We start from the raw sequence: 27,404 nt of genomic DNA, 5'->3' as shown, positions 1-27,404 counted from the left end.
TAATTTACAACCCTGGGGCTTTCAAATATGAATTACTCAGGCGGGTTTTACTGATAGTCAAATAATTAAGTTAATGAAGGAGAGGTAAAGGCTTATGTTCCAAATGGCTCCCTATTACCTATAAAGTGCACTACTTTTTAGGGATCTGGTAGTGCACTATATAGGGAATAGGGTGCCATTTGGGGCGCACACAAAGTAATCAGCGCCTGATGGTGATGTCACCCAGGCTACATTTTAATTTGCAAGAAGAAACAGAAGATGATGTGTGTCTGACCGAAACGGGCCGTTTTTATTGGCCGTCCAAAGTACGGGTGGTGATTAAAAACCGGACTAGAGGACACACACGGCATAACTCGTCTCCTCCCGCCCAGCCCGCCCAGCCCGCCCAGCCCGCCGGCAGGCCCCGGCCCACAACATCATGCTTATATAGTGATTAAATGCATTTTTAACTGGCCGGGCAAGACGCTGGCCTGTCTCGTGAAACGAAGCCGGGATGGTTCTGCTACATGAACTTGAGATGGAAAGGGGCCTTTGTGCACAGCTACAGGTCTGGAGTCAGTTTAGTTTTAATGTTGGTGGTGGTGGAGGGCAGTATGGGGTCAAGGGGCACTAGTCCTAGATAAGTTTAAGGGTTATTTTCTGTTTGGAGACGGCTGGGTGCTCAGAAACTGAGAGCCGGACAAATGCAGTAATAGATAGTTATGGAACAAGGTGGAAGACAATGATTGGAGTTATTGAATGTGTTTGACAATGTAGTGGATTGGATTTAGTGTCCAAGGTTTTGCATGTGTTTGACAGTGCAGTGGGTTGGATTTAGTGTCCAAGGTTTTGAATGTGTTTGACAGTGTAGTGGATTGGATTTGGTGTCCAAGGTTTTGAATATGTTTGACAGTGTGGTGGATTGAATTTAGGGTCTAAGATTTTGAATGTGTTTGACAGTGTGGTGGATTGAATTTAGTGTCTAAGATTTTGAATGTGTTTGACAGTGTGGTGGATTGAATTTAGTGTCTAAGATTTTGAATGTGTTTGACAGTGTGGTGGATAGGATTTAGTGTCTAGTGACTTCATCCTACTCCTTGTGGCTCACAATCAGGGTCTCAAAAGCAGTTCACTGTAGAGTAAACAGTGCTTATAGGCCTTAAAGCACTATGTCTCAGACCTAACCACTATGTCTCCCTCAATGCAGCATTTAATTTGGCTGATGAAAAATCATATCAATCAATAAGAGTTCATTTAGATGTGTGACTAATGCCATTCGGCCTGTTTTATGATACAGGGCCGTCTGACAAACACAACTAAAATCATAGTAAATTGATAAGCAGGCTGAGCGAAATATAGAGATCATTGATTCAGTTTCTCAATTCTAATTTAATCTGAACTCACCTGTTATACTGATTAAAAATGATTGGTGTAAATTCCATCCACTGGTGATAACGCTGTCAATAGTGGTTTCTCAACAGCCTGGTCTGACAGAATTGCTGACGGCCCCTATCCTTTTTCTATACCAATAATGCAATCGCCTCATTGTGTGTGTGTTTGTGTGTGTATGTATGTGCGTGTGTGTGTAAGTGTGTGTGTGTGTGTGTGTGTGTGTGTACATGCATGTCTGTGTGTGCATCCATGTATGTGTGTGTGTGTGTGTGTGTGTGTGTGTGTGTGTGTGTGTGTGTGTGTGTGTGTGTGTGTGTGTGTGTGTGTGTGTGTGTGTGTGTGTGTGTGTGTGTGTGTGTGTGTGTGTCTATATGTGTGTGTATGTGTGTGAATGTGTATGTGTGTGAGTGTGTGTTTATGTTTATGTATAACATTTTGTCCTGTCTATTACAGTGTCACAATCACTCAAGCGACTTGCCGAGACATCAGTGCGATCCGCATGAGTCCTCCAATAGGGAAAATGGTTACCAGAAAGGCCATTTTCATAGTTAAATAAATAAATGCAGTTTTCTTTCACTTTGTCAGATGGTAAATCAGGAACAATAACTTAAGCGGCAAGACCCTGTAAAATATTTACATCCTGTAGTTTAATCAATCAGCAAAATGTCGGCCTCATTACGGAAATATGAACAGATTGTCTGATCTTTTAAAGTAATCACCCATATTGGTTTAGGTTTCCCTTGGCCCTGTCGTGTTACTTAAACTAATGGGTAAGCTAGGTAAGGGAATGAGGGACAGGGGCTGTAAATTCACATCTGTCAGACTTTAACCGCTGTTCAAATGCATGAAAAAGGCCAAGTTTTGGGTAATAAAGTTTATTGAAAAGGGTTGGCCCTCTGTTGGAACAATGGGGAATGTAATCATGAGAGGCTTTTATTGTTGCAGGAATCTATGTTACAGGTGCTCAGAAAAGCAATGATCGTGACACAACAAAGCTTTGGTAATTGTGCTTGTCCCAATGTCATTCTCCAGACAGACAGACAGACAGACAGACAGACAGACAGACAGACAGACAGACAGACAGACAGACAGACAGACAGACAGACAGACAGACAGACAGACAGACAGACAGACAGACAGACAGACAGACAGACAGACAGACAGACAGACAGACAGACAGACAGACAGACAGACAGACAGACAGACAGGAGTATCACAGACCTGGGGACCTGCCCACCTTTTGAAAAACCAAATTTAGAGGGAAAAAACATAGTCGTGTATACATACAGATCAAACAACTTAGATAGGCTGGGATCCTATTAATATCTCAAAACAAAACCATGCTATAGGCCTACTAAGGCTACATTATTCAGTACCCCTCCAGTGGCTTGGTGTATGTTAGTACCCCTCCAGTGGCTTGGTGTATGTCAGTACCCCTCCAGTGGCTTGGTGTATGTCAGTACCCCTCCAGTGGCTTGGTGTATGTTAGTACCCCTCCAGTGGCTTGGTGTATGTCAGTACCCCTCCAGTGGCTTGGTGTATGTCAGTACCCCTCCAGTGGCTTGGTGTATGTCAGTACCCCTCCAGTGGCTTGGTGTATGTCAGTACCCCTCCAGTGGCTTGGTGTATGTTAGTACCCCTCCAGTGGCTTGGTGTATGTCAGTACCCCTCCAGTGGCTTGGTGTATGTCAGTACCCCTCCAGTGGCTTGGTGTATGTCAGTACCCCTCCAGTGGCTTGGTGTATGTCAGTACCCCTCCAGTGGCTTGGTGTATGTCAGTACCCCTCCAGTGGCTTGGTGTATGTCAGTACCCCTCCAGTGGCTTGGTGTATGTCAGTACCCCTCCAGTGGCTTGGTGTATGTTAGTACCCCTCCAGTGGCTTGGTGTATGTCAGTACCCCTCCAGTGGCTTGGTGTATGTTAGTACCCCTCCAGTGGCTTGGTGTATGGTAGTACCCCTCCAGTGGCTTGGTGTATGTCAGTACCCCTCCAGTGGCTTGGTGTATGTCAGTACCCCTCCAGTGGCTTGGTGTATGTCAGTACCCCTCCAGTGGCTTGGTGTATGGTAGTACCCCTCCAGTGGCTTGGTGTATGTCAGTACCCCTCCAGTGGCTTGGTGTATGTCAGTACCCCTCCAGTGGCTTGGTGTATGGTAGTAGTCCACAAATGCTTCTAAACCTTTTCTCCTTTCTTTCATCCCTACTGGCCACTACAGTCCACATACAGTCAAAAAAACAATATATGTGTTCACATTTTTCCTTTGTAACATGTTTTTTGCACCTCAAACCGTTATCTGATGTTTAAAAAAAAAAAAATACAAAAAAAAAAAAAATATATATATATATATATATATATATATTTAAAAAAAAAAAATATATATATATATTAAAATTCCAAAACGTGTTTTTTACTGGGACTCAGAATAGAACATGTGCGAATTTGCATTTTACTGCGCAGAAGGCAACGAATAAATTGTGTGAGGGTACGAATGGGTCATGGCTAGCAAACCCTAAGTCTATTTTCTAACGTAATCTAATTCTAACCTGCTACATTAATTCTCCTAACCTGCTGCGTAAATTCTCCTAACCTGCTGCGTAAATTCTCCTAACCTGCAATGAAAAGTCACATCTGACAAAAGCTGTATCCCGTTTAGTCAAAACCCGTCAAAGGGGCGGTCCTGACAATTCACAAAGTTCCCATCATGCCATAAATTGATACAACTATACACATGCTTCTCGTCTCGTGTCCCATTCCCAGACAGAGAACGTTACCCAAAACCATGGCCTGCTCAGAACTGGGTAAACTTTCTTATTTTTTAAAAGTATTTTAGCTAGTTTTAGCTAATGTAGCTTAGAGACTGAGTAGTCTATGTTGAAGCATAAGCTTGAGCGTAGTGCTATATGCTGCGTGGTCCATATCCAATTCCGTTGTTTCTTGCGTCGTGCTAGACAGGCTAACTACAACTAGCTTGCCACGAAAAACATGCTTCCATTTTAGTTAGCAACGGGTGGCTACAAAGGAGCAATAACCTATCGATGACGTCTCAGTGGAGACAACATATTTACAGATATTTGAAAAGCAAACTTCGTTTCACAGTGGTGCCATTCAATAAATCTCTACAACTTTGTCACCGTTTTGTCTCTTAATTCTACCCACACAGCACTGTTGAGTGTGTCCGACAAGTCTGGACTTCTGGACTTTGCCAAAAGGCTGGTGAACGTGGGACTGTCACTCGTCGCATCAGGTGGCACCGCCAAAACCCTGCGCGATGCAGGGCTGGCTGTTCGGTAGGTGTAACCGTTTACATACATTTCCAATGCCTCATCTATCCTTGTTGATAGTGTTCAGCCACCAACATTCTCTTGCGCTAATGCTCAAATGATTCAATGTTATGCTGACAACAATGTATTCCTTTAAGTCTCCTTACTGTTTGGAACGTCAACGAGTAGGCCAATCTAGTATTCTGCAATCATTGACCACCTTTTCAGAAGAGGCAATTCCCTGCCTCTAAATGCAATTGAGAATGTGTGCCTCTGAATCACTTAACATCCATCTCCCTTTTGTTCCAGGGATGTGTCTGAGCTGACTGGCCATCCAGAGATGCTGGGTGGGAGGGTGAAGACCCTGCACCCTGCTGTACACGGGGGCATCCTGGCCCGGCACACCCCTTCGGACAAGGCTGACATGGAGAAACTGGGCTACAGTCTGGTCAGGTAAGAGACGGGGAAGTGGGTTTAATTTGGCTCTAGACACTGATCTAAGATCAAATCTGTTTTCCTCAATAGTTAAGGGTAGGACTTGTCCATCTCAGTCAACTTTTCTATACTTCTTTCCAGAGCCACTACTGCTTTACTGTGGTTTTTAGGGGTCTTTGAAAAAGTGTTTTTGTGAACAAGCAGACCTAAAACACAATGCATGTGATCGGGCACAAGACTGTATTAGATTTGGCCATAATGCGTGGCAGTAAGGTTGTAAAGTGGGGAAACTTCGAAGCATGCGTAGCTAATCTAATAACCGGCTAATTCAAATGCTGCTGCATCTGCACACATCTGATCATGTTACACACTTAAAAAAAAAAATGTATCCTTGGGAATCTGATTGGCTGTTTAAGCTGCCAGTTTGACATTCATGGAATGTGATTGGCTTTGATGAGAAAGTGTGCAATACATACAGCCTCTGAAATAAACCATGAATTCTCTTTGGAGCCTATGGGGACGTATGTTTAACAATTTGGGTTCAAGGCTGCAAAATGTGACCTGCTTAATTGACACATGTTCCCATTACAAAGGTCATAACTTCACCTTTTTTCTTTGTAAGATATTTTTTCTCAATAAGTCATCTAGGGCACACACAATGTGGGGGATTAAACAGCCATGCTACTCATTATTTCAAATTGCCTAGATGGCTAGAAAAAACATAGTGAAATGCATTGCGTTTCTTGACTTGTATTGCTTTCCTTTGCCGGTCTTTGACCAGGGTGGTGGTGTGTAACCTTTACCCGTTTGTGAACACTATCTCCAACACTAATGTGACCGTGGAAGACGCAGTGGAACAGATTGATATTGGTGAGTGGAATGTTAAAGCTGCAATAACCTTTGTCTGACCTGACCAAATTCACATAGAATTGTGAGTTAGATCTGTCATTCTCATTGAAAGCAATTATAAGAAGCGGTAGATCTGTTCTATGTGCACTATTTCTATGCTTTCTGTGAAGTTTAGTTTTGCTGCTTTTACTTTCAGTTTTGTACACCAGCTGAAAATACAATATTTGGGCTTATGGAAAATAATTCACAGCAGTGTAGATTGTACAATGATTCTCTACCATATACTTGCTTGTTTTGGCACACAAACTGAATTTATGCGAACTAATAGAATTTTAGCAACCAGGAAATGGCAGTGCAATTTATTCATATTGCACCTTTAAAGCCAGCTCTACATTTTACTTTCTGAAGTCTGTTCTACAACCTGAAATGCCCTAGGTTGCCATGGTGATTACCCTGTTTGACACTGGCTGTGTCCTCCTCAGGTGGGGTAACCCTGCTCCGAGCAGCGGCCAAGAACCACGCCCGTGTAACCATTGTGTGTGACCCTGCCGACTACAAGCTGGTTGCTGTGGAGATGGAGGGTTCCGAGGGCAAAGACACCACCCTGGACACCCGCAAGACCCTGGCCCTGAAGGTAACTATGGCGACTTGAAAGCACGGGTTGAAAGTGGACTTTTTTTACATGGTCCTTTGTCTCGTGTATATCAATCTACTTTCTGGACAAGTTGAGAATGATGATCTAGTTTAACTTCCCATGTGCTCTCCTTCTGCCTTCCTGTTTAGACATGTCTGCCAACCTCAACTGTGAACAGAGAGGATGTTGAGTGATAGAGAAATGATGCTATCAGGAACCAAACTGTACATAGACAAAACTGAACTCTTAAGAGATTCTACAATAGCAGCAAATCGGACATCTCAGGACAACTGGGGAAGGCCTCATACTGTGTATTTGACAGATTATTGACCCTCTGTTAAAAGGATCAATTGGTACAATTGCAGACCAGATAGCATGGAGTCTGTATAGTCCAAAAGCACAATTGGGACACCGTAAAAATTCAGGTCATTGGGTTTTTTGTTTAATTGAGGTAAAGTTCAGAGTCCACTACCTCCCATGCTGCTCTCCTTTGTCCTTGGGGCCATGTTGTTCAGGTCAGCCCACAGTATTCTATTGATCCAGTATCCCTGGACATTGTACATATGCTACTGGAACTTATATAGTATGCTTGCTTGATTGTTTTTGTCGTACCTTGTTTTAATATTACATTGTTATTGATTACTGCGTTGTTGGTTAGCTTGCAAAAAATCATTTCACTGTACTTGTGCATTTGACATTGAGACTTGAGACTACATGGAGTAGAATGGATACATTTAGCACATGATGTTCCTTGTGAAGGCATTACAAATCTTAGTGATAGTTTGTATTAAAGCTGCCTTAGATAAAACTGTAGAAGCCCATGTTGGCTTTGATCATGGAATAGGTTACACCGCTGTCGCGTTCAGCTGTTTACCCTGGGCTATGTTCATTAGGGCACACCGTAGAAAAACATTGTGCAGTGGTAAACAGATGTGCATTTCCTATTGGACATCAAGGTTTTCCCTTCCTGTTTCAGTCCCTTTTCTTCCATATGTTGCCTAATGGACATGATCCTGGTGTCTATGCGATCTAGTTGTCCTCATTCTCTCTCCCAGGCCTTTACTCACACAGCTCAGTATGATGAGGCCATCGCGGACTACTTCCGGGGCCAGTACAGCCGTGGGGTATCCCAGCTGCCCCTGCGCTACGGCATGAACCCCCACCAAGCCCCTGCCCAGCTCTACACCCTGCGCCCCACCCTCCCCCTCACAGGTAGGCTTCACCCCCCCCCCCCCCCCATTGTGTAGCCAACAGTCTCAGAAATTACAATAGGGAAACATTGTCAACCCTCATTTTAATTGGTGTCATATGTTCAACTGAAACTGTCCAGGGGGACTTTGGGGACCTTGTCCTGTCTGGGTAGACTAACTGTATTGACCCTCCCTTCTCTCATTCCTTTAATGCCTCTGTCAGTGGTAAATGGTTCTCCTGGGTTCATTAACCTTTGTGATGCCCTGAATGCCTGGCAGCTGGTCCGAGAGCTGAAGAGTGCCCTGGGCATGCCCGCTGCCACCTCCTTCAAACACGTCAGCCCTGCAGGTCAGACATGCAGCGCTTCCAATGCATATGCCAACAAGATTGCAAGGAATCCCAGTAACATTGACCTAGGCTGTCCTCTCCCTCTCTAGGGGCTGCGGTGGGTGTTCCTCTGAGTGATGAGGAGGCCAAGGTGTGTATGGTGAATGACATGCTGAAGGACCTGACCCCACTGGCCACAGCCTACGCCCGGGCTAGAGGGTCAGACAGGATGTCCTCCTTCGGTGACTTCGTCGCTCTGTCTGACGTGTGTGATGTCCCCACTGCCAAGATCATATCCAGAGAGGTAGGGCTTCCCAGGTTTGTTGTGACTGTCCTGTGTGTTTCCTGCATTTCCAACCCCTGTCTATCATTCTCAGGTCTCTGATGGCATCATCGCCCCTGGTTATGAAGAGGAGGCCCTCAGGATTCTGTCCAAGAAGAAGAATGGAAACTACTGTGTTCTCCAGGTATGATTGGACATGGAAAAGCACAGTTAGTGATCATCCTATGTTGCAGCCTTTCTTAGAAAACAAAGTTTGAAGTTCATTTGCATGTTCTCACCGGTTGGGGGTGCTGAATGTCTGTCAGATGGACCCAGCCTATGAACCAGACGAGCCAGAGGTCAGAGTTCTCTTTGGCCTCCACCTCAAACAGAAGAGGAATGGTGCTGTCATTGACAAGGAGCTCTTCTGCAACGTCGTCTCCAAGGGCGCGGTGAGTCTTGGGTTTGTGCGTGTCTTGATAGTGTGTGAGATGGTCACTGATGACATGTTAGGTTCTGACCTTTTGTCCTCTTGTCTGTCCTGTTTAAGCTGTCGGTGGAGGCGCTGCGTGACCTGATCGTGGCCAGCATCGCAGTGAAGTACACCCAGTCCAACTCTGTCTGCTACGCCAAGGATGGACAGGTAACGAACCTGGAGAGAGGAAGGGGACATGGGAGGTTGCGTTGAAATAGTATTTGGGCACAGAGTTTCCACTTGTTGTCACCTATACCCTTGTTTTCCTTTTTCAGAAGTAATTTTTGAAACCTTCAACACTATGTACTGTTTCTTTTTCTGGGTCACAATCCGTCTCCTCTCCCTGTGTACCAGGTGATTGGGATCGGTGCGGGTCAGCAGTCTCGTATCCACTGCACGCGGCTGGCAGGGGACAAGGCTGATAACTGGTGGCTGAGGCACCACCCGCGGGTGTTGGGCATGAGGTTCAGGAGTGGAGTGAAGCGGGCGGAGATGGCCAATGCCATCGATCAGTACGTCAGCGGCACCATTGGAGAGGTGAGGGGTTAGAGGTCAATTAGGGACATGCGCTCTACGACATCTGAAATGGCTGTTGTTGGATGTACAGTTCTACTGTATGTTTTGTGTAGGTTCCTACTGTAGGTGTCTATTTAAAAAAATAATCTAATTCCAGATTAGTCTGTCTTACACTCGAACTCCATGTCCTCTGTGTTCAGGGTCCTGACCTGGCAGTATGGAAGGCCATGTATGAGGAGGTCCCAGAGCCTCTGGATGAGACTGAGAAGAACAACTGGCTGAGCTCTCTGCAGGCTGTAGCGCTCAGCTCTGACGCCTTCTTCCCCTTCAGAGACAACGTGGACCGCGCCAAACGGGTAAACACACACTGCTGAATTATTACTTTTCACTGGTCTAAGATGGCCCACTTTCTGCTTTTGGTTCTTTAGTTGGTCTCTAGCCTTCTAGTGCCTTCCAGGGTCTTTTCTGTTTGAAGCCCACATGGACTGATTATTCTGAGGTGTCTCTCTGTAGAGTGGTGTGGAGTACATTGCTGCCCCGGCCGGGTCCACAGCTGACGAGGTGGTGATCAATGCCTGTAATGAGCAGGGCATCACCCTGGTGCACACCAGCCTGAGACTCTTCCACCACTGAATACCTGGAGTGGCTGTCATACAACGCAACCTGACACGCCACACACCGTTATGGCCCTGAGTAACTTAGAAGTAGCTATGTGTGTCTACGTGTTGAAGTCTAACTGCTCTAGAAGAGTGCTCAAAGGTACTAACAGTGTTTTCTTTACACTGATACATTCCTGCCCTACGGTTATCATGCACAAACAGCATGAGTCATGCTGAGGATCATTCAGATTCCGTTACATTCCGAGCTTGCTGTCATAGTTGTATCTACATTACTGTCTGGAAGGTCAAGTTTCACCATGAAATAAACAGTTTCTTGAGAAATCCTGTGGAGTGTGAATATGCGAACACTATTTTACGTTATAGTGATATTAAGCTGTAAGTCAGGGGGGACTGAGTACTACACTAACATGGAATTGTTTTATGATGGTCATACCATGGACCATTTGGTTATTTGAATTTTAGGATGCTTTTAGGTATCTCAAATATACACTGCTCAAAAAAATAAAGGGAACACTTAAACAACACAATGTAACTCCAAGTCAATCACACTTCTGTGAAATCAAACTGTCCACTTAGGAAGCAACACTGATTGACAATAAATGTCACATGCTGTTGTGCAAATGGAATAGACAACAGGTGGAAATTAGCAAGACACCCCCAATAAAGGAGTGGTTCTGCAGGTGGGGACCACAGACCACTTCTCAGTTCCTATGCTTCCTGGCTGATGTTTTGGTCACTTTTGAATGCTGGCGGTGCTTTCACTCTAGTGGTAGCATGAGACGGAGTCTACAACCCACACAAGTGGCTCAGGTGGTGCAGCTCATCCAGGATGGCACATCAATGCGAGCTGTGGCAGAAAGGTTTGCTGTGTCTGTCAGCGTAGTGTCCAGAGCATGGAGGCGCTACCCGGAGACAGGCCAGTACATCAGGAGACGTGGAGGAGGCCGTAGGAGGGCAACAACCCAGCAGCAGGACCGCTACCTCCGCCTTTGTGCAAGGAGGAGCAGGAGAAGCACTGCCAGAGCCCTGCAAAATGACCTCCAGCAGGCCACAAATGTGCATGTGTCTGCTTAAACGGTCAGAAACAGACTCCATGAGGGTGGTATGAGGGCCCGACGTCCACAGGTGGGGGTTGTGCTTACAGCCCAACACCGTGCAGGACGTTTGACATTTGCCAGAGAACACCAAGATTGGCAAATTCGCCACTGGCGCCCTGTGCTCTTCACAGATGAAAGCAGGTTCACACTGAGCACGTGACAGAGTCTGGAGACGCCGTGGAGAACGTTCTGCTGCCTGCAACATCCTCCAGCATGACCGGTTTGGCGGTGGGTCAGTCAAGGTGTGGGGTGGCATTTCTTTGGGGGGCCGCACAGCCCTCCATGTGCTCGCCAGAGGTAGCCTGACTGCCATTAGGTACCGAGATGAGATCCTCAGACCCCTTGTGAGACCACATGCAGGTGCGGTTGGCCCTGGGTTCCTCCTAATGCAAGACAATGCTAGACCTCATGTGGCTGGAGTGTGTCAGCAGTTCCTGCAAGAGGAAGGCATTGATGCTATGGACTGGCCCGCCCGTTCCCCAGACCTGAATCCAATTGAGCACATCTGGGACATCATGTCTCGCTCTATCCACCAACGCCACGTTGCACCACAGACTGTCCAGGAGTTGGCGGATGCTTTAGTCCAGGTCTGGGAGGAGATCCCTCAGGAGACCATCCGCCACCTCATCAGGAGCATGCCCAGGCGTTGTAGGGAGGTCATACAGGCACGTGGAGGCCACACACACTACTGAGCCTCATTTTGACTTGTTTTAAGGACATTACATCAAATTTGGATCAGCCTGTAGTATGGTTTTCCACTTTAATTTTGAGTGTGACTCCAAATCCAGACCTCCATGGGTTGGTAAATTGGATTTCCATTGATTATTTTTGTGATTTTGTTGTCAGCACATTCAACTATGTAAAGAAAAAAGTATTTAATAAGATTATTTATTTCATTCAGATCTAGGATGTGTTGTTTAAGTGTTCCCTTTATTTTTTTGAGCAGTATATAATATAGAAACATTTTAAGTTTTGAAGTGGCCCTTTATTATAGCTCATAGAAACGCATTGAATAACACATTAATAAATGGCTAAGACAGTCTCTCCCCCCCCCGAAGTTTTCATTGTTGGTTATAAGACTGTAAAAACAGCAGGAAATCTGCTCCAAGTCATTGTAATCTAAGAAATCTGTTCCCAAGTTTTCCCACGCATATTAGTGAAATGTAAGCTAGGTTTGAAATTGTTTTAAAGCACAAATGTTTTGGGAGATTTTAACACCTTTTGTTATAGAACTACCTCCATACTTTAATTTGTATGGGTTACCTTTAGACAAGTCCTGTGACACTTGTGGGGGTCGTAGAGAACACCTTCCACCGCAGATTGCCTTCAGAAAGTATTCACACCCCTGTACCTTTCCCACATTTTGTTAGACAGAATTTAAAATGGATAAATTGTCACTGGCCTACACACACACACACAATATCCTATAATGTTGAAGTGGAATTGTTTTTCACAATTAGCTTTAATTTGTAAAAAAAAAAAATAATCAGTTAAGTATTCAACCACTTATGGCAGGTTCAGGAGTACAAATGTGTGTTAGTGGCATGGACTTACTGAGTAATAATGGTTCTTAACATGATTTTTGAATGACTACCTCATCTCTGTACCCCATGTACTGTAACTATCTGTAAGGTCGCGCAGTGAATTTCCAACAGATTCGACCAGGGAGGTTTTCCAATGCTTTGCAAAGGGCACATATTGGTAAATACAATTCTAAGACATTAAATATCCCTTTGAGCATGGTGACGTTCTTAATTACAATTTGGATGGTGTCTCAATACACCCAGTCACTACAAAGATACAGGTGTCCTTAACTCAGTTGCCGGGGCGGAAGGATACCGCTCAGAGATTTCACAAGGTCAATGGGGACTTTCCAACAGTTTATTGGCTGTGATAAGAACTGGGGATGGATCAACATTGTTGATGGCGTGAAAAGGAAGCCTGTACAGGAATATTTTTTTTCTCCAAAACATGCATTCTGTTTGCACAAGTAATACTGCAAAACCTTTTTGTTCTGAATACAAAGTGCTATATTTGGGGCAAATCCAACACATTACTGAGTACCACTCTCCATATTTTCAAGCATAGTGGTGGCTGCATCATGGTCTGGTTGTAGTTAAGGACTGGGGAGTTTTTCAGGATGAAGATGAGCTAAAGCACAGGGAAAATCCTAAACCTGGTTCAGTCTGCTTTCCACCAGACACTGGGAGATGAATTCAGCTTTCAGCAGGACTATAACCTAAAACACAAGGCCAAATCTACACTGGAGTTGCTTACAAAGAAGACTGAATGTTCCTGAGTGACCTAGTTAGTTTTGACTTAAATCTGCTTGAAGATCTATTTCAAGATGTAAATGGTTGTCTAGCAATGATCAACAACCAACTTGACAGAGCTTGATGAATTCAACAAAAATAAATCATGCAATCCAGGTGTGGAAAGAGCTTGGAGACTTACAGCTCTAAATCGCTACCAAAGATGATTCTAACATGTATACTTATGTACATTATATATTTCTGTATTTAATAAATTTGCAAAAAAAAGTTTTCACTTTGTCATTCTGGGGTATTTGTGTGTAGATGGGTGAGACATTATCTAATCTGTATTGAATTCAGGTTATAACACAACGTGGAATAAGTCCAAGGCACTGCAGGGATTTAGACGCAGCCCACGCAAAAAAACCTCTAGTTTATACTGACAGGTTTTGATGAGGATTTATTTTATTATGTTATGCAGATTGATGCACTGGTGGGTCAATCTATGTATAAACAGTTATTCAAGAAACAAAGGCAATTCGAGGTTCTTTTCAACTTTATCAAAACAAGGGAATCTCCATCAAACTTTGGCACCTTTTAGTACAAAAATAAAACCAGAAGAAAGTAGACACCCCAGGTCTCACATTCACACAACAATGCTGTGATTAAAGAGATAAATAAAATGCATTAAAGAGTTTCAAAATTACAACAACTCAGTGTCAATCACACACACGCAGTGCTACCCCTGTCTACACAGAGGCTACAGAAAAAGAAAAATGATTTCAAACACTTGTCGACATGGCAGCTACACCAACATTCTCTCAAAACAGTGCTTTTGATTTCAGACGGTTTTAGATTTTATAGAAGTAAAAAAAATGATTAGGACAAATGGTAATACTGGACAGGTAGTCTTGGAAATGTATAATTTGTAAAAGACAAGCACATCTGAACTGTTAACAAGCACGCAAACACATACATTCAGGGACAGGGGAAGATTTTCATCTCTAAGGCACGAACACAAGGAATGTTCCTTTTTATCTCTTAAGTGTCTGAAAGGGAAATGACAAAAGACACAACTTAACCATGACTCTGAGTGTGCAGGGGGTTCTCTTAAGACTAGGAAGGCATGGACCTACAGTATGTAGGTGTGTTAGATATGGTTAAGCTGATCAGTAAGGCACCAATGTATTAGTTCAGGTCTGTCTCCGACTGGACAGGGCAACCTCTTCAAGGAGACTTGACAGACCATGGGTAAGGAAGAGGAGATTTATCTTTTACTCCAGGGGATTCTGGGGGATGTGTCCTTCTGCCAGTGCGTCTGCCAGTAGTTCAGGTCGAAGGCATTCGATGGGGCACTGGATGTTCTGCAGAAGGAGACAGACAGACAAGAGGTCAGTATGCGTCCATCCTCAGCATGGGGATTCCAAGTTCTAATCCAACATTTTCTCAGTTGTCTTTTGAGAGCGTAGTCTATGACTCACCACTTTGCGTAGTGTGTTGGTGGGATCTCTGTATCGGACGGGCTGCAGCAGACTAGAGTCAACCTCAGCACCTGGTCTACGACAGTTCTCACAACGCCAGCCCTGAGAGGAGGACAAGCATTACATTTACACACCTTGGTCATTCAGCAGGTGCTCTTGTCCAAGTTGCATTCAACTAAGGTAGGTAAGACAAGCACATAGCACAGCCATTGCCAGTAAAAGTGACCTGTTGTCCTCCGTAGCAGGTGCAGGTACAGATGGCTCCCAGGTATTCTTTCTGCCACTGGTTACCAATCTGGTACATCTTCCCATCGTCATAGCAGGTGGACTCATCTGCAAATACACACGCAGGAGAGGGAATCACACACACAGGCAGACATGGAGGAGGTCACACAGGCAGACATGGAGGAGGTCACACAGGCAGACATGGAGGAGGTCACACAGGCAGACATGGAGGAGGTCACACAGGCAGACATGGAGGTCACACAGGCAGACATGGAGGAGGTCACACAGGCAGACATGGAGGAGGTCACACAGGCAGACATGGAGGAGGTCACACAGGCAGACATGGAGGAGGTCACACAGGCAGACATGGAGGTCACACAGGCAGACATGGAGGAGGTCACACAGGCAGACATGGAGGTCACACAGGCAGACATGGAGGAGGTCACACAGGCAGACATTGGAACTGTACTGTGTTGTATTCTGACATGCTGCCAGAAAAGACAGAAGTTCTGGATTCTTCCTTTAATATCCAAACAAGGCGTGGGTGGTGACTGATGATAAAGTGCTACTTACGTGGTTCACACTTGAACTCTCCCTTCCCATTGCCCAGGCAGGTGCAGCTCATCATGGGGCCCTTCTCCTCCTGGCGCTCCCATTTCTCCCCGATACGGTAGTTGTTACCTCCATCATGACACCACTCTGTTGATGGACAGGAAGCGAGAGAGAGGGAGAGATAGAAGGGGAGAAAGAGAGGACAAAAAAAGGTCAGACCTGTTGCATAACATCTGACACTGTCTCCCAGCCCCCTAGATCGGATTGGTGTAACCAATATGGCAACCATTACACCCAGCCAATCAGGTGGCAAGGGATCAATAAAGTTTCTTAAATTGCATTGAATTGAAGAGGTAGTTAAATACTCACTAGAGGAGTCACATCGGAAGTGTCCACTGCCTAGTCCCAGACACCTGCACCACAGCTTGAAGCCCGTCTCAGACATGCGCTCCCACTCGGTCCCAACATCATGGTAGGTGGCTGTGAAGGTGTCGTAGCACGAGTCCTTATCTGTGCCGGTGGAACCCTCTGTCACTACAGGAGGAAGAGAGGGGGTTCATTTCACCACAGATTCACAGGCTAAGCTGTGTAAGTAAACGCTTATCTATGAACTTTCTGAACTATATTTTCTGACCGTGGAACAGCATGACTCAAAACAACATCAGGATTCACTCATACCATCTATAGGTTAGATTTCAGTACTGATCCTAGATCAGCTGTCATAGTTACAGCTGGTTCCTTACGGGTGTTGCCGGCGGTGACAATCTCCTCCAGGATCTTGTGTTTGAGCGCCCCCTTCAGGGCCTCTACGATAACGTTGTAGGAGGCTCCGCTGGTCAGGCCAATCAGAGTGGCACTGGTGGAGGTACCAGGCAGACGCATCTGAGACAGGAGGGAGAGAGAGGAGATGGAAGGAGAGAGAGGGAGAGAGAGAGAGAGAGAGATGGGAGAGAGAGGAGATGGAAGGTTAGAGAGATTGGGAGAGATGAATGGGAATGAGAGGTGTAGACCGTCATTATAAATAAGAATTTGTTCTTAACTGACTTGGCTAGTTAAATAAAGATTACATTTAAAAAAAAGTGTCTCTTAGATGTGTCTTTATGCGAGTATGTGTGTGTGTGTGTGTGTGTGTGTGTGTGTGTGTGCGCGCCGTGCCCTCTCACCTGGAACATCTTCTCGTTGGTGTGTGTCAGAGGGTTGCAGGACACCAGGTACTCTGAACTCTGCTTGTAAGGCTTCCAGGCGATGGTGGTCTGGGTCTGGGCCTCCTGAGGGATTCCTGTGTCCTTCTCTGGAAAACCAAAGGGAGAGCCACCAGGCACGTTCACGCTCACCACCGGCACCCTGCGCCCCTCCGCGTCCGGAAGGGGCACAAACACCAGGGGTGTCTGGCCGTTCCCATAGGGTGCCTGGCCGTTCCCATAGGGTGCCTGGCCGTTCCCATAGGGTGCCTGGCCGTTCCCATAGGGTGCCTGGGGGTTCTGGTTGTTGTACTCAGTGTACTCCACATTCTGGCCCTGGCCCCCCAGGGTGTCTAGGCCGTTGTTACCTACTACTGTTGGGACACGGCTCTCCTTTTCTTCAGGCACGTCCAGGTGGTCGTAGCCTCCGGGGCGGTTGGGGAGTGGCAGTGTAAGCAGGGATTCACGTTCTGGCCGGGAGAGAGGGATTAGGAAGCAAGCGAGTTAGGGAGGGAGTAGGGAGTTAGAGGAGCTGCAGTAGCATGACGCCGACAGCAGGGGGTGGCAGTAAGTCTGCATACTAGAGCCACTACTGTACTGCAAAGCACTACACTTGAGGTAGAAGTTGCCCCTAAGCACAGATCTAAGATCAGATTACCCTACACCCGTTTTAGTTTTAACCATTAAGGGGAGTGGAAGAATATCTGACCCTGTATCAGTGGTTTGGGAAAATATCTACTCCAAAGCCTGCCACTTCCGTCAATACCTTTTTGAATTGCTTGTTTATTCAAAAGGTATTCAAAGTGAGTGAGCAGTATTATTGTTTTAAAAGACACAGCTGTTTGTAACAGATGCTGGCACGACTACAAACCAAATCTAACATCTCGGTCTATGAGTTGCTAGGCTGTTCTTACAATATTCTACTGCAGCTAAGCACATATGCAGGCTTCCCAAATCTTTCTTTGTAACATCACCATTCAGGTACAAAAAAAAAATCTGGTTTTGGGCCATGTGTGTATGTAGACGTATGTGTAAAGCGTGTATGTGCTGTACTCACGAGTCCTGGCCGTGCCCACCAATGGGGTGCTTCTCTGGACATTCTGAAGAGCGATGATCTTGATGATGTACTCAGTGCCTGGTCTCAGACCTGAAAACATCCAACAACATCAAGCATTCAGGTGTTTTCCATAAACTGGATGGGTTGAGAGGCTTGAGCTTTCAGAGGAAGGGGTAGAGAGAGAGAGAGTTTGACGTTTACCAGAGATGGTGGCGTAGTTCTGGCCAGCGTGGGGCCGGGGGGTAAGCTCACGGGGCTGCGCCCTGCCTGCCTCCTCGTAGGTGATGTAATATCCTGTGATGCGCGTGGCGGGGGGTTCCCAGCTGAAGGAGATGGAGTTGGGGGTCAGGGAGGTGAACTGGAGGTTGGTGGGGGAATGCACCGCTGGTTTGGCTGTGGTGGCCGTGAGGGTGAAGGGGGCGCTGCGTGCATCGCCGTTGATGGTGTAGATGTGGATAGTGTAGGAGGTGCCTGGCTCCAGACCTGAGGGACATCAAACACAACACACTGTCAGTCAGTCAAGAGCTCACTCTGTACATGGGTAATGTAGTTTACTATAATGATGATAGTTTAGGTGAAAGTGAGGATGGATAATGTAGCTGAGTGTAGATGGGGCGATAATAGGTAATGTAGTTCATTTATAGATGAGAGTGGGGAAAGCTGTGTGATGTAGTCTACTGTAGATGAGAGTGGTGATAGCTGGGAAATGTACTCTACTGTACAGTACCAGTGATGGTGTAGGTGCGCTGCTCTCCGGGGATTGTCTTCTTGATGGCGGGGCGGCTGCCGCCGAGGGGCTGAGCTTCGATGAGGTACCCAGTGATGGTCTCAACCTTAGCACGCCAGGTCAGCGTGATAGCTGAGTCCTTCACGTCAGAGATACGCACACGCCGAGGAGGACTGATGTCTGGGAGAGAGAGAGGAAGGGAGAGGGAGAAAGAGAGGGTGACTTTACAGTGAGTAAACCAGTGGCCAGTAGAGTTAAAACTCTGTGAAAGCTGCTTACTGTCCAGCGTGGTGACCTCTCCCTCCAGGGGTCGGCTGGTCACAGAGTTCTTCAGGGCGTAAACGTGCACTGTGTACATAGTGGCCACCTACACAGGAAACACATGTTGACAGATACATAAATACAGTGACAATACATGACCTGAATTTAGACCGTTTAGCAGACACCTTTATCTAGAACACAGTTATGACATACATTCAGAATACTGTAGTCTGTTATTTACCATGAGTCCTGGGACCACGGCGCGCGTGGTGTCTGGGGCGATGGTCATCTCCTTGGTGGGTCCGTTGTTGTTCTTGGGGTTGACAACCACGCGGTACCCCGACAGCCCGGAGCTGGGGGAGCGCCACGACACGGTGAAGGAGGTGTCACCAACCTCAGAGATGTCCAGATTGGTGGGAGCAGGGATAGCTGGGGGCAGGGATGGACATTAAGTATTTGTGTGTGTGTGTGTATGTGTGTGTGTGTGTGTGTGTGTGTATCTCCTACCTGTGGCCTGTGTGCCCACCAGTGGGGTGCTGGGGGTGCGTCCGTGCAGAGCGATGACCTTAACAGTGTACTCTGTGCCGGGGCGGAGATTCCTCAGTACCACGGTATCGTCTGTCCCTCTGGGCGCCGGGCGCAGCTCTCTCTCGCCCTCCTCAGGGCTGGAGTACAGCACGCGGTATGACGTCACCGTGCCGTCCGGACTGTCCCATGTGATCCTCAGGGAGGTGGAGTCCACCTCAGAGAAGGACAGGGCCTTGGGACGGTCCATTGCTGCAAGGAAACGGGGGGGGGGGGCAGAAAGAAGGGAACATCAGAATAACATACATTTCAACGTTTCTTTCCTTCATTATAATGACAGCTCAAGTTTTTAAACTCTTTTACAAACTGAATGCATGCATACACGCATGTACACACTCACGCACCTGTGATGGCGTTCTCTACCAGAGGTGTGGAAGGTTCTCCATCGGTTCCCAGAGCGGTCACACTCAGAACGTACTCCACCGTGGGCATCAAGCCAGTAAACGTAATCTCAGTCTGATCTAGATCCACGGCAAGAGACAGAGACAGAGAGAGAGAGAGAGACAGAGAGACAGAGAGAGGTTGAGCACAGGAGTATAGCTGTAGAACAACAGAGGCTAATGCTCCTTTCTATCAATGTCTCACAACACGGTCACAAAATGGCTGCCGTACATATGTTCACAGACGGGCAGAGGACAGGGGAGAGAGCAGGGGCCAGTCTTACCAGGGGCCACCACCTCAGAGAAAGAGGGGCCCTGTCCATTCTTGGGGACGCTGGTGACCCTGTAGCCCTTGATGGGGCCCTGGGCCGCGGACCAGCGCACTGTGATGGTGTTGTCCTTCACATCGGTCACGTCCATGTTGGTGGGGCCCTCCACGTCTACGGAGAAAGGAAGAGGGAGTGAACGAGGGAGATATGGGAGGAAGATACAAATACATTACAAATGATCTACACATGAATCTAAAACTATTTTCTTCATCTGAACATTCCTCACTACTGGTAGATCAAGGCATCATTTCCAGATAACCAAATACATATGAAATCTGAAATTGTAATAACGGACACTAGATGGCGACACCAGATCAGAGCCTGTCCAGTCCCAGACATGAACATGTATATAAATATGTAGTTGATCACGTGTAATTAATATGAGGATGACACTTAACCTAAACTGCTCCTGTAAGTCTCTCTGGATAAGAGTGTCTGCTAAATGACCAACATATTGATGTAATAAAGGGGTATTAAACCATCAGCCCGTACCAGTCTTGTGACTGATGTAGATGGGTGTGCTGGAGGCTGGGCTGTCCCCCCTCCCTGTCACAGCGTAGACGGTGATGGTGTAGTCTGTCCCTGGGTTCAGGTTAGAGATGGTGGCCTCGGACTGGGAGCCGGGCACAGTGAACTCCTTAGCAGGGCTTTCTCCACCTGTCTGTCCGTGGGTGATCCTGTAGTACCTCACGGTGACAGAGGGGGCGTCCCAGCGGATGGTGATGCTGGTGGGGCTGGTTGAGGTCACTTCCAGGTCGGTGGGGGCGTCAGAGACTAGTGGAGAGAGGAGATCAGGAAATAAGACTAGACAGATTAGGAAGAACAAAGAGAAGGGAGGATGAAGAGGAGGAGGGAGAGAGAGACAGACAGAGCGAGACAGAAAGAGACAGAGAAAGAGAGAGACAGACAGACAAAGAGACAGACAGAGAGCGAGACAGACAGAGACAGACCGACAGAGAGCGAGACAGATAGACAGAGAGCGAGAGAGAAAGAGAGAGAGAGAGAGAGAGAGAGAGAGAGCGAGCGACAGACAGAGACTGAAAGCATTGAACGATAACAGATGAAGACAGAGACATGAGGCTGTATCACAACCGGCTGTGATCGGGAGTCCAATAGGGCGGCGCACAACTGACCCAGCATCGTCTGGGTTAGGGTTTGGCCGGGGTAGGCCGTCATTGTAAATAAGAATTGTTCTTAACTGACTTGCCTAGTTAAATAAAGGTTAATTAAAAAATGAAACCAGTCTATACTACTCACTAGTAGCCTGAGTGCCAGTGAGAGGCAGACTCTCCTGGTTCCCGCTGACAGCGTAGACCTCAACACTGTACTCTGTCTCGGGGGCCAAGCCAGTCAGGGTGAAGTGGCTCCTGGTCGGGGGCAGTCTCTCGTCCTTGGCCCTGCCTCCGCTGGTCATCTGGTAATGGATACGGTAGCCGGTGATCACGGCGCCGGGGGCCAGCCAGTGGATGGTGAAGGAGTTGGTCAGGACGTCAGTAAAGTCCAGGCCAGTGGGAGAGTCCAGGGCTACAGAGGAGAAGAGAGAGACACACAGCCATGATCTACATGATACACACGCTGTAGGCATACATATCACTAACTACATCCTGTAGGCATACATATCCCTTACTACATCCTGTAGGCATACATATCCCTTACTACATCCTGTATGCATACATATCACTAACTACATCCTGTAGGCATACATTTCACTAACTACATCCTGTATGCATACATATCACTAACTACATCCTGTATGCATACATATCACTAACTACATCCTGTATGCATACATATCACTAACTACATCCTGTATGCATACATATCACTAACTACATCCTGTATGCATACATATCACTAACTACATCCTGTATGCATACATATCACTTACTACATCCTGTATGCATACATATCACTAACTACATCCTGTAGGCATACATATCCCTTACTACATCCTGTAGGCATACATATCACTTACTATTTGTGCAAAAATACGTGTGCATTTGTCTCTCTTTTGAAGACATTTAGCCTGACAAACTGTCCTGTGACTGTCCATACTCACTTGTTCTCTGAGTGCCAGTGACTGGTGCGCTCTCTCTCTCCTCGTAAACACACACCACGCTCACCCTGTACTCTGTGTTGGGCAGCAGATCTGGAGGAGAGATGGACAGGAAAACACTTGTTAGTTACCTCATAGTTAGTCTCCAAAGCGATGCCACAACACACTGCATGAACCATTGAGGTGTATGACACAATACGGTAATAATACACAATGGTAATAATACTGTTCTATAATACTGTTCTATTTAGTTCAGGGGTAGGTCATAGGTCATGATGATGTCACTCACTCTGCAGCAGGAAGGTGTTGGTGGCTCCGCCCACGTTGAGCTCCTTGACATCGTCGTCGTTGCTGTCGGGGTGGAATCGGATGACAAAGCGTGTGATGTCACTGGGCGTGGGGACGTTGGGGACGGTCCAGCTGACCCTCATGTGATCGGGGCCCACCCCTCCGAAGTTCAGGTTGGTGGGGGCGGGGACGGCTGGGGTGGGAGAGGGGAGATAAACAGGATACTAACTAGGAAATTATGTGGTAACAATAGATACCATTAACGAATTTAACTTGATTGCTTCTATTACCAAAAAGACCAAGATTAAAGTATTTGATAATGATTTGTTCATTTATGACAATTTTACCATGTAATGACCAGGTTATTACCATCTGACCGTGTAATGACCAGGTTATTACCATCTGACCGTGTAATGACCAGGTTATTACCATCTGACCGTGTAATGACCAGGTTATTACCATCTGACCGTGTAATGACCAGGTTATTACCATCTGACCGTGTAATGACCAGGTTATTACCATCTGACCGTGTAATGACCAGGTTATTACCATCTGACCGTGTAATGACCAGGTTATTACCATCTGACCGTGTAATGACCAGGTTATTACCATCTGACCGTGTAATGACCAGGTTATTACCATCTGACCGTGTAATGACCAGGTTATTACCATCTGACCGTCTAATGACCAGGTTATTACCATCTGACCGTGTAATGACCAGGTTATTACCATCTAACCGTCTAATGACCAGGTTATTACCATCTGACCGTCTAATGACCAGGTTATTACCATCTGACCGTGTAATGACCAGGTATAGCAGACTGTAAAGTAAAGCATAACCAATAGGTATTTACAATGAGAAATAATATAAGTGCATGCCAAGGAGAGGGGAGCTCCACACAGTTACCTCCAGGCCTTCTGTGGCATGTCCAGATGGGACAAGTCAACCAGACAAGAGAGGACACACTAGAGAGCATGGCAGGTATGAAAGAAAAACCTGGACGCAATCAACAATGACATTACTACTATGATCAGAGCATATATCTACAACATGAGTATGTAAGGTGAGTATGTAAGGTGAGTATGTAAGGTTTGTGAGGCAGTATGTTCAGTATTTAGCTTCTCTCATAGCCCCCCCCCACCCACCCTGTCTAACTACCCCCTCCCCGTGTAAAGTTGAAGGGTCAAATCACCAGTCTGGGTTTGTATTCTGCGTGTGGCCGGCTCGCTCTCCCCTTCCTCCGTTATCGTAGTGACACTGATGTCATAATCCACCCCGGGCTCCAGCCCGCGCACCGTATAATGGCCCGTCGACGAGTCCACCGTATCCATGATGATGGGCAAACTCTCGCCCGACGCCATAACCGTTACCCGGTAACTGGTGATGGCGGTAACGTTTACCAGGGCGGTCCAGCGCAGGCCCACAGTGGTGTCGGTGACGTCGACAAAGTCGAGGTCGTTTAGCTTGGGCACGTCTGAAAGGTTTGAGTGCAGAGCGAGGCGCAGGCAGAATGAGACATACAGACATAGAAACCGTAACAGACAGACAGAATCAAAGCAGATGAATGAACGTTCCCTGTGATGCAGAGCCATACACAGTGGGACAGACAGCACAGCACCCTGTAGCAGAACAACAGTAGCCATGCTGGTAAGAGTTATATTATCAGACCCATAAATAACGTCGACTAGATCGATGACAGGAAAGGATGATCATGGGTTTTCAGAGCAATGGTTTTTCAACAGGCATATTCACATGATATCCTCAATGAATTAAGAGCTCTACCTTCTCCATGCATATCTTACAAACAAACAGCCATGGAATATAATTACAGTTCAGCCAATGACCATGTTAGCCGGACAGTGTGCAATTGAGGCATCACAACGGACAAAAGACAAACATGTACTGCAATGGTAATTCAGAATAAACTGAGGATTTCTACTGAAATTAAGAGTGCTTTTAGGAATTATCCTTCAGTGAAAAGTGCTTTCAGCGTGATCAGCCGTGACAGTGTGTTTGCTGGCAGGGAGATTCCGTACTTCAGAGAGAAGCCAGACTGGGAGGTTTATGGGAAGTTGGGCCTGTCCAGGTATAACACTTTTATGGAACGTGTTCCGGAGTGTGAAGTGGGAATAAATCGGAGTTGGGAACGGTGAATATAAGAAGGGGTGGCAGAAGTATCGAATCGTACTTCAACCTTTCCTGGCCACGGATTGAGAAATACAGCTATCCAATAAACTCACACACAGAGGGGTGAAAACACACCAAAGTGAAAACACACACACACACACATTCAAACACTCCCCTTAAAATCAACCAATAGCAAAGACTCAGACAAAACCATTGAATGTGTATGTATCTGTGTGTGTGTATCTGTGTGTGTGTGTGTGTGTGTGTGTGTGTGTGTTTATGTGTTGTATCTGTGTGTGTGTTGATGTGTTATATCTGTTTATGTGTTGTGTGTGTGTGTGTGTGTGTGTGTGTGTGTGTGTGTGTGTGTGTGTGTGTGTGTGTGTGTGTGTGTGTGTGTTGTATCTGTATCTGTGTGTGTGTGTGTGTGTGTGTGTTTATGTGTTGTATCTGTGTGTGTGTTGATGTGTTATATCTGTTTATGTGTTGTATCTGTGTGTGTGTTGATGTGTTATATCTGTTTATGTGTTGTATCTGTGTGTGTGTGTGTGTGTGTGTGTGTGTGTGTGTGTGTGTGTGTGTGTGTGTGTGTGTGTGTGTGTATCTGTATCTGTGTGTGTGTGTATATGTGTCTTTCTATCTGTCGGAGCAACAGAACAACAGCTCCACAGCAAACAGACACTACCTGATCCAGAATCAGTCTAACCCTTCAACACAGCACAGCTCAACCTCAGCCCATGCTCAGGTCCACTGGTCTGAAATCAGCTGTGTGTAGCTGGGTGAGACAGCCAGTCCTACCTTGGGTGACAGTGGTGGACACAGGGACACTCTCCAGGTTTTCTTTGACAGTGTAGACAGAGACGTTGTACTCCACTCCTGGACTCAGGTTCTCCAGGATTAACTGGTTCTGGACCGGCTGGACCAACTCCTCCAGGGAGTTCCCTCGCTGCCCATTGGTTGGGGTGCATGTCACTTTGTAGCCTGTGATGTCTGTAATAATAATAACAATAATTATAATAAAATAATAATTTGGTGGGTGTTTGTATTTGTCCTATTTCATTTATGTACACGTGTGTATTATACACGTGTGAATTGGAAATGTGTTTTTTCTCCCCCTGACACACCCTCAGAGAGTGGGGTCACGGCCAAGGTCTGTTGGGGGAGGGGGGACAGGATGGCAGAGGAGACAGGGAAGTGAGCAGTGGAGTTAACCAACCTAGATCTGCCAGGATTTCATGTAAGTACTTGTTACTTGTAACCATTCAAAAGAGAGACAGAGACAGAGAATCCTACAGAGAGAAGCCTTGTTCCTGCTGGCACAACGTTCTGAGGAAAGACAAGGTCCAGACAGAGTGATCCAGAGCCACAGTGAGCCGGTCCTGGTTCCTGGGCCTTGGGCAGTGTGTCTGTGGCGTGGGCTGTAGGAGGAAGCAGAGTCAATATTTACCTGGCGTGTTGGCACCGCCCCACAGGACAGTCAGCTCACCCGTGTCCGCGTTGGACTGCGTACTGAGGTCAGTGGGGGGAGACAGTTCTGGAGGGGAAGAAACATCACATATGTGGTAAAAGAAAACCCTTTGGCACATTTTCAAAAAACGACAGACTACCTTACATGGTTTAAGTAAACTTACTGCAGAAACCTTAAAACAACCTCATTACTCCCTAACTGTACAAAATCAATATAGATGTGTTTTTTACCCCAAAATGGCCGCAGCAACAACACGTCTTCCTTGGAAAAGAGGTCTTCTGACCTCAATAAAATAAAATAAATCGTTGACCGGAGTCTCTCTCTCTTTTCTTGGTTACTTACGAGTGACAACGTTTTTGGTGATGGGGTTGCCGCGGTCGCGTCCGTTGATAATGGGCTGTACGCTGTACGTGTACTCAGTCCCAGGGGTCAGGCCTGACACAAAGATACTTCCTGAGTCAGAGGTCACATCCCTGGGTGACTCTCCTCCCTGACTGGGCCTCACAGACAGCCTGAAGCTGAACCTGCTGACAGGGGTCCAGGAGATGATGATGGAGGTGTCTGTCACATCAGTGGTGAAGCGAGGGGCATTACCCATTTTGGGGGCTGAGGGTAGGAGTAAGAGGAGGAGGGAGGGGGGGATGGAGAGAGAGCAAGAGAGAGGGGGAGTGAGAGACAGAAAAAGAGACAGAGAAAGAGAGAGAAAGAGACAAACAAGAGAGAGAGATGGGGAGGTGGAGAGAGGGGGGGGGGTGGAGCGAGAGAGAAAGAGAGAGGGGGGGGGTGGAAGGAATATAACATCAGTTTCTTTCCTTTTTCTGCTTCATAAGTCAAATAAACTCAAATCTGGAGTTGAATTGATCAATACCATTGAAACACCCTGCCACAAGCTCAGCAGAACAGAAGACTACAGTACTCAACAGAAGACTACAGTACTCAACAGAAGACTACAGTACTCAACAGAAGACTACAGTACTCACAGGTGGTGAAGATGCCACTGACTTCCTCACTCAACACGTTGTCCTGCTCAGAGTGCAGTTTGACGGTGTAGTCTGTGTCGGGGCGAAGGCCTCGCAGAGGGAACTGAGTCTGACCCCCTGGGATTCTCTTCTGGGTGGGGCTGGATCCCTCCACGCTCAGGAACAGACGGTAACCGCTGACGCTAGCCCTGGGAGCCTCCCAGACCACCATCACACTGTCCTCGCCGATGTCGCTGAAACGCAGGTTGGTGGGGGCGTCGGGCTCTGACAGGGTTAACACACGTAGGGTCACATCATGGGTAGAAAGTACAAACACAGTACATCTATGAGAACCTCAGTCTGTCTGTAGGTTTGAAATGGACTACACTTCAGTCGGCCTGCTCAGCATCACTGATCTACCAAACCTTCCCACATACA

General features: G+C 46.7%; 2 protein-coding genes across 5 annotated transcripts in view; one reads left to right on the top strand and one right to left on the bottom strand.

Moving 5' to 3' along the window:
• The first annotated feature begins 4,136 nt into the window (after positions 1 to 4,136).
• Positions 4,137 to 10,261, top strand: pur9 (Bifunctional purine biosynthesis protein PURH). The gene is given in 14 exon segments (NM_001140150.1): positions 4,137 to 4,169; positions 4,532 to 4,658; positions 4,941 to 5,084; positions 5,848 to 5,936; positions 6,398 to 6,549; positions 7,605 to 7,761; positions 7,963 to 8,088; positions 8,178 to 8,371; positions 8,445 to 8,534; positions 8,656 to 8,781; positions 8,880 to 8,972; positions 9,159 to 9,341; positions 9,521 to 9,676; positions 9,834 to 10,261. Coding segments are annotated over 14 exon segments (1,776 nt in total). The 5' UTR covers positions 4,137 to 4,150; the 3' UTR covers positions 9,954 to 10,261.
• A 3,566-nt stretch (positions 10,262 to 13,827) lies between these two features.
• LOC106593628 (fibronectin) overlaps positions 13,828 to 27,404 on the bottom strand; it is a 28,489-nt gene continuing 14,912 nt past the window's right edge. For 2 of the 4 annotated variants that reach the window (XM_045698016.1, XM_045698017.1), the window contains exons 19-42: positions 26,988 to 27,251; positions 26,350 to 26,613; positions 25,987 to 26,073; positions 25,338 to 25,529; positions 23,605 to 23,886; positions 22,413 to 22,604; positions 22,127 to 22,216; positions 21,325 to 21,591; positions 20,560 to 20,841; positions 20,023 to 20,178; positions 19,703 to 19,819; positions 19,281 to 19,550; positions 19,015 to 19,202; positions 18,792 to 18,879; positions 18,513 to 18,692; positions 17,987 to 18,268; positions 17,786 to 17,875; positions 16,711 to 17,198; positions 16,291 to 16,429; positions 15,917 to 16,081; positions 15,569 to 15,694; positions 14,997 to 15,103; positions 14,771 to 14,872; positions 13,828 to 14,653 (exon numbers count right to left, since the gene is read on the bottom strand). In XM_045698016.1, coding sequence (XP_045553972.1) covers positions 14,564 to 14,653; positions 14,771 to 14,872; positions 14,997 to 15,103; positions 15,569 to 15,694; positions 15,917 to 16,081; positions 16,291 to 16,429; positions 16,711 to 17,198; positions 17,786 to 17,875; positions 17,987 to 18,268; positions 18,513 to 18,692; positions 18,792 to 18,879; positions 19,015 to 19,202; positions 19,281 to 19,550; positions 19,703 to 19,819; positions 20,023 to 20,178; positions 20,560 to 20,841; positions 21,325 to 21,591; positions 22,127 to 22,216; positions 22,413 to 22,604; positions 23,605 to 23,886; positions 25,338 to 25,529; positions 25,987 to 26,073; positions 26,350 to 26,613; positions 26,988 to 27,251 — 4,508 coding nt within the window. In that variant the 3' untranslated portion in view covers positions 13,828 to 14,563. The remainder of the gene's footprint in view (positions 14,654 to 14,770; positions 14,873 to 14,996; positions 15,104 to 15,568; positions 15,695 to 15,916; positions 16,082 to 16,290; positions 16,430 to 16,710; positions 17,199 to 17,785; positions 17,876 to 17,986; positions 18,269 to 18,512; positions 18,693 to 18,791; positions 18,880 to 19,014; positions 19,203 to 19,280; positions 19,551 to 19,702; positions 19,820 to 20,022; positions 20,179 to 20,559; positions 20,842 to 21,324; positions 21,592 to 22,126; positions 22,217 to 22,412; positions 22,605 to 23,604; positions 23,887 to 25,337; positions 25,530 to 25,986; positions 26,074 to 26,349; positions 26,614 to 26,987; positions 27,252 to 27,404) is intronic. The other 2 variants (XM_045698019.1, XM_045698018.1) reach the window with 2 other exon arrangements.

The sequence above is a fragment of the Salmo salar genome, chromosome ssa16, assembly GCF_905237065.1.
Source record: "Salmo salar chromosome ssa16, Ssal_v3.1, whole genome shotgun sequence".
In the NCBI taxonomy this organism is placed as follows: domain Eukaryota; kingdom Metazoa; phylum Chordata; class Actinopteri; order Salmoniformes; family Salmonidae; genus Salmo; species Salmo salar.
The sequence above is the reverse complement of the archived record's forward strand: the minus strand, read 5'-3'. Positions and strand labels throughout refer to the sequence as shown.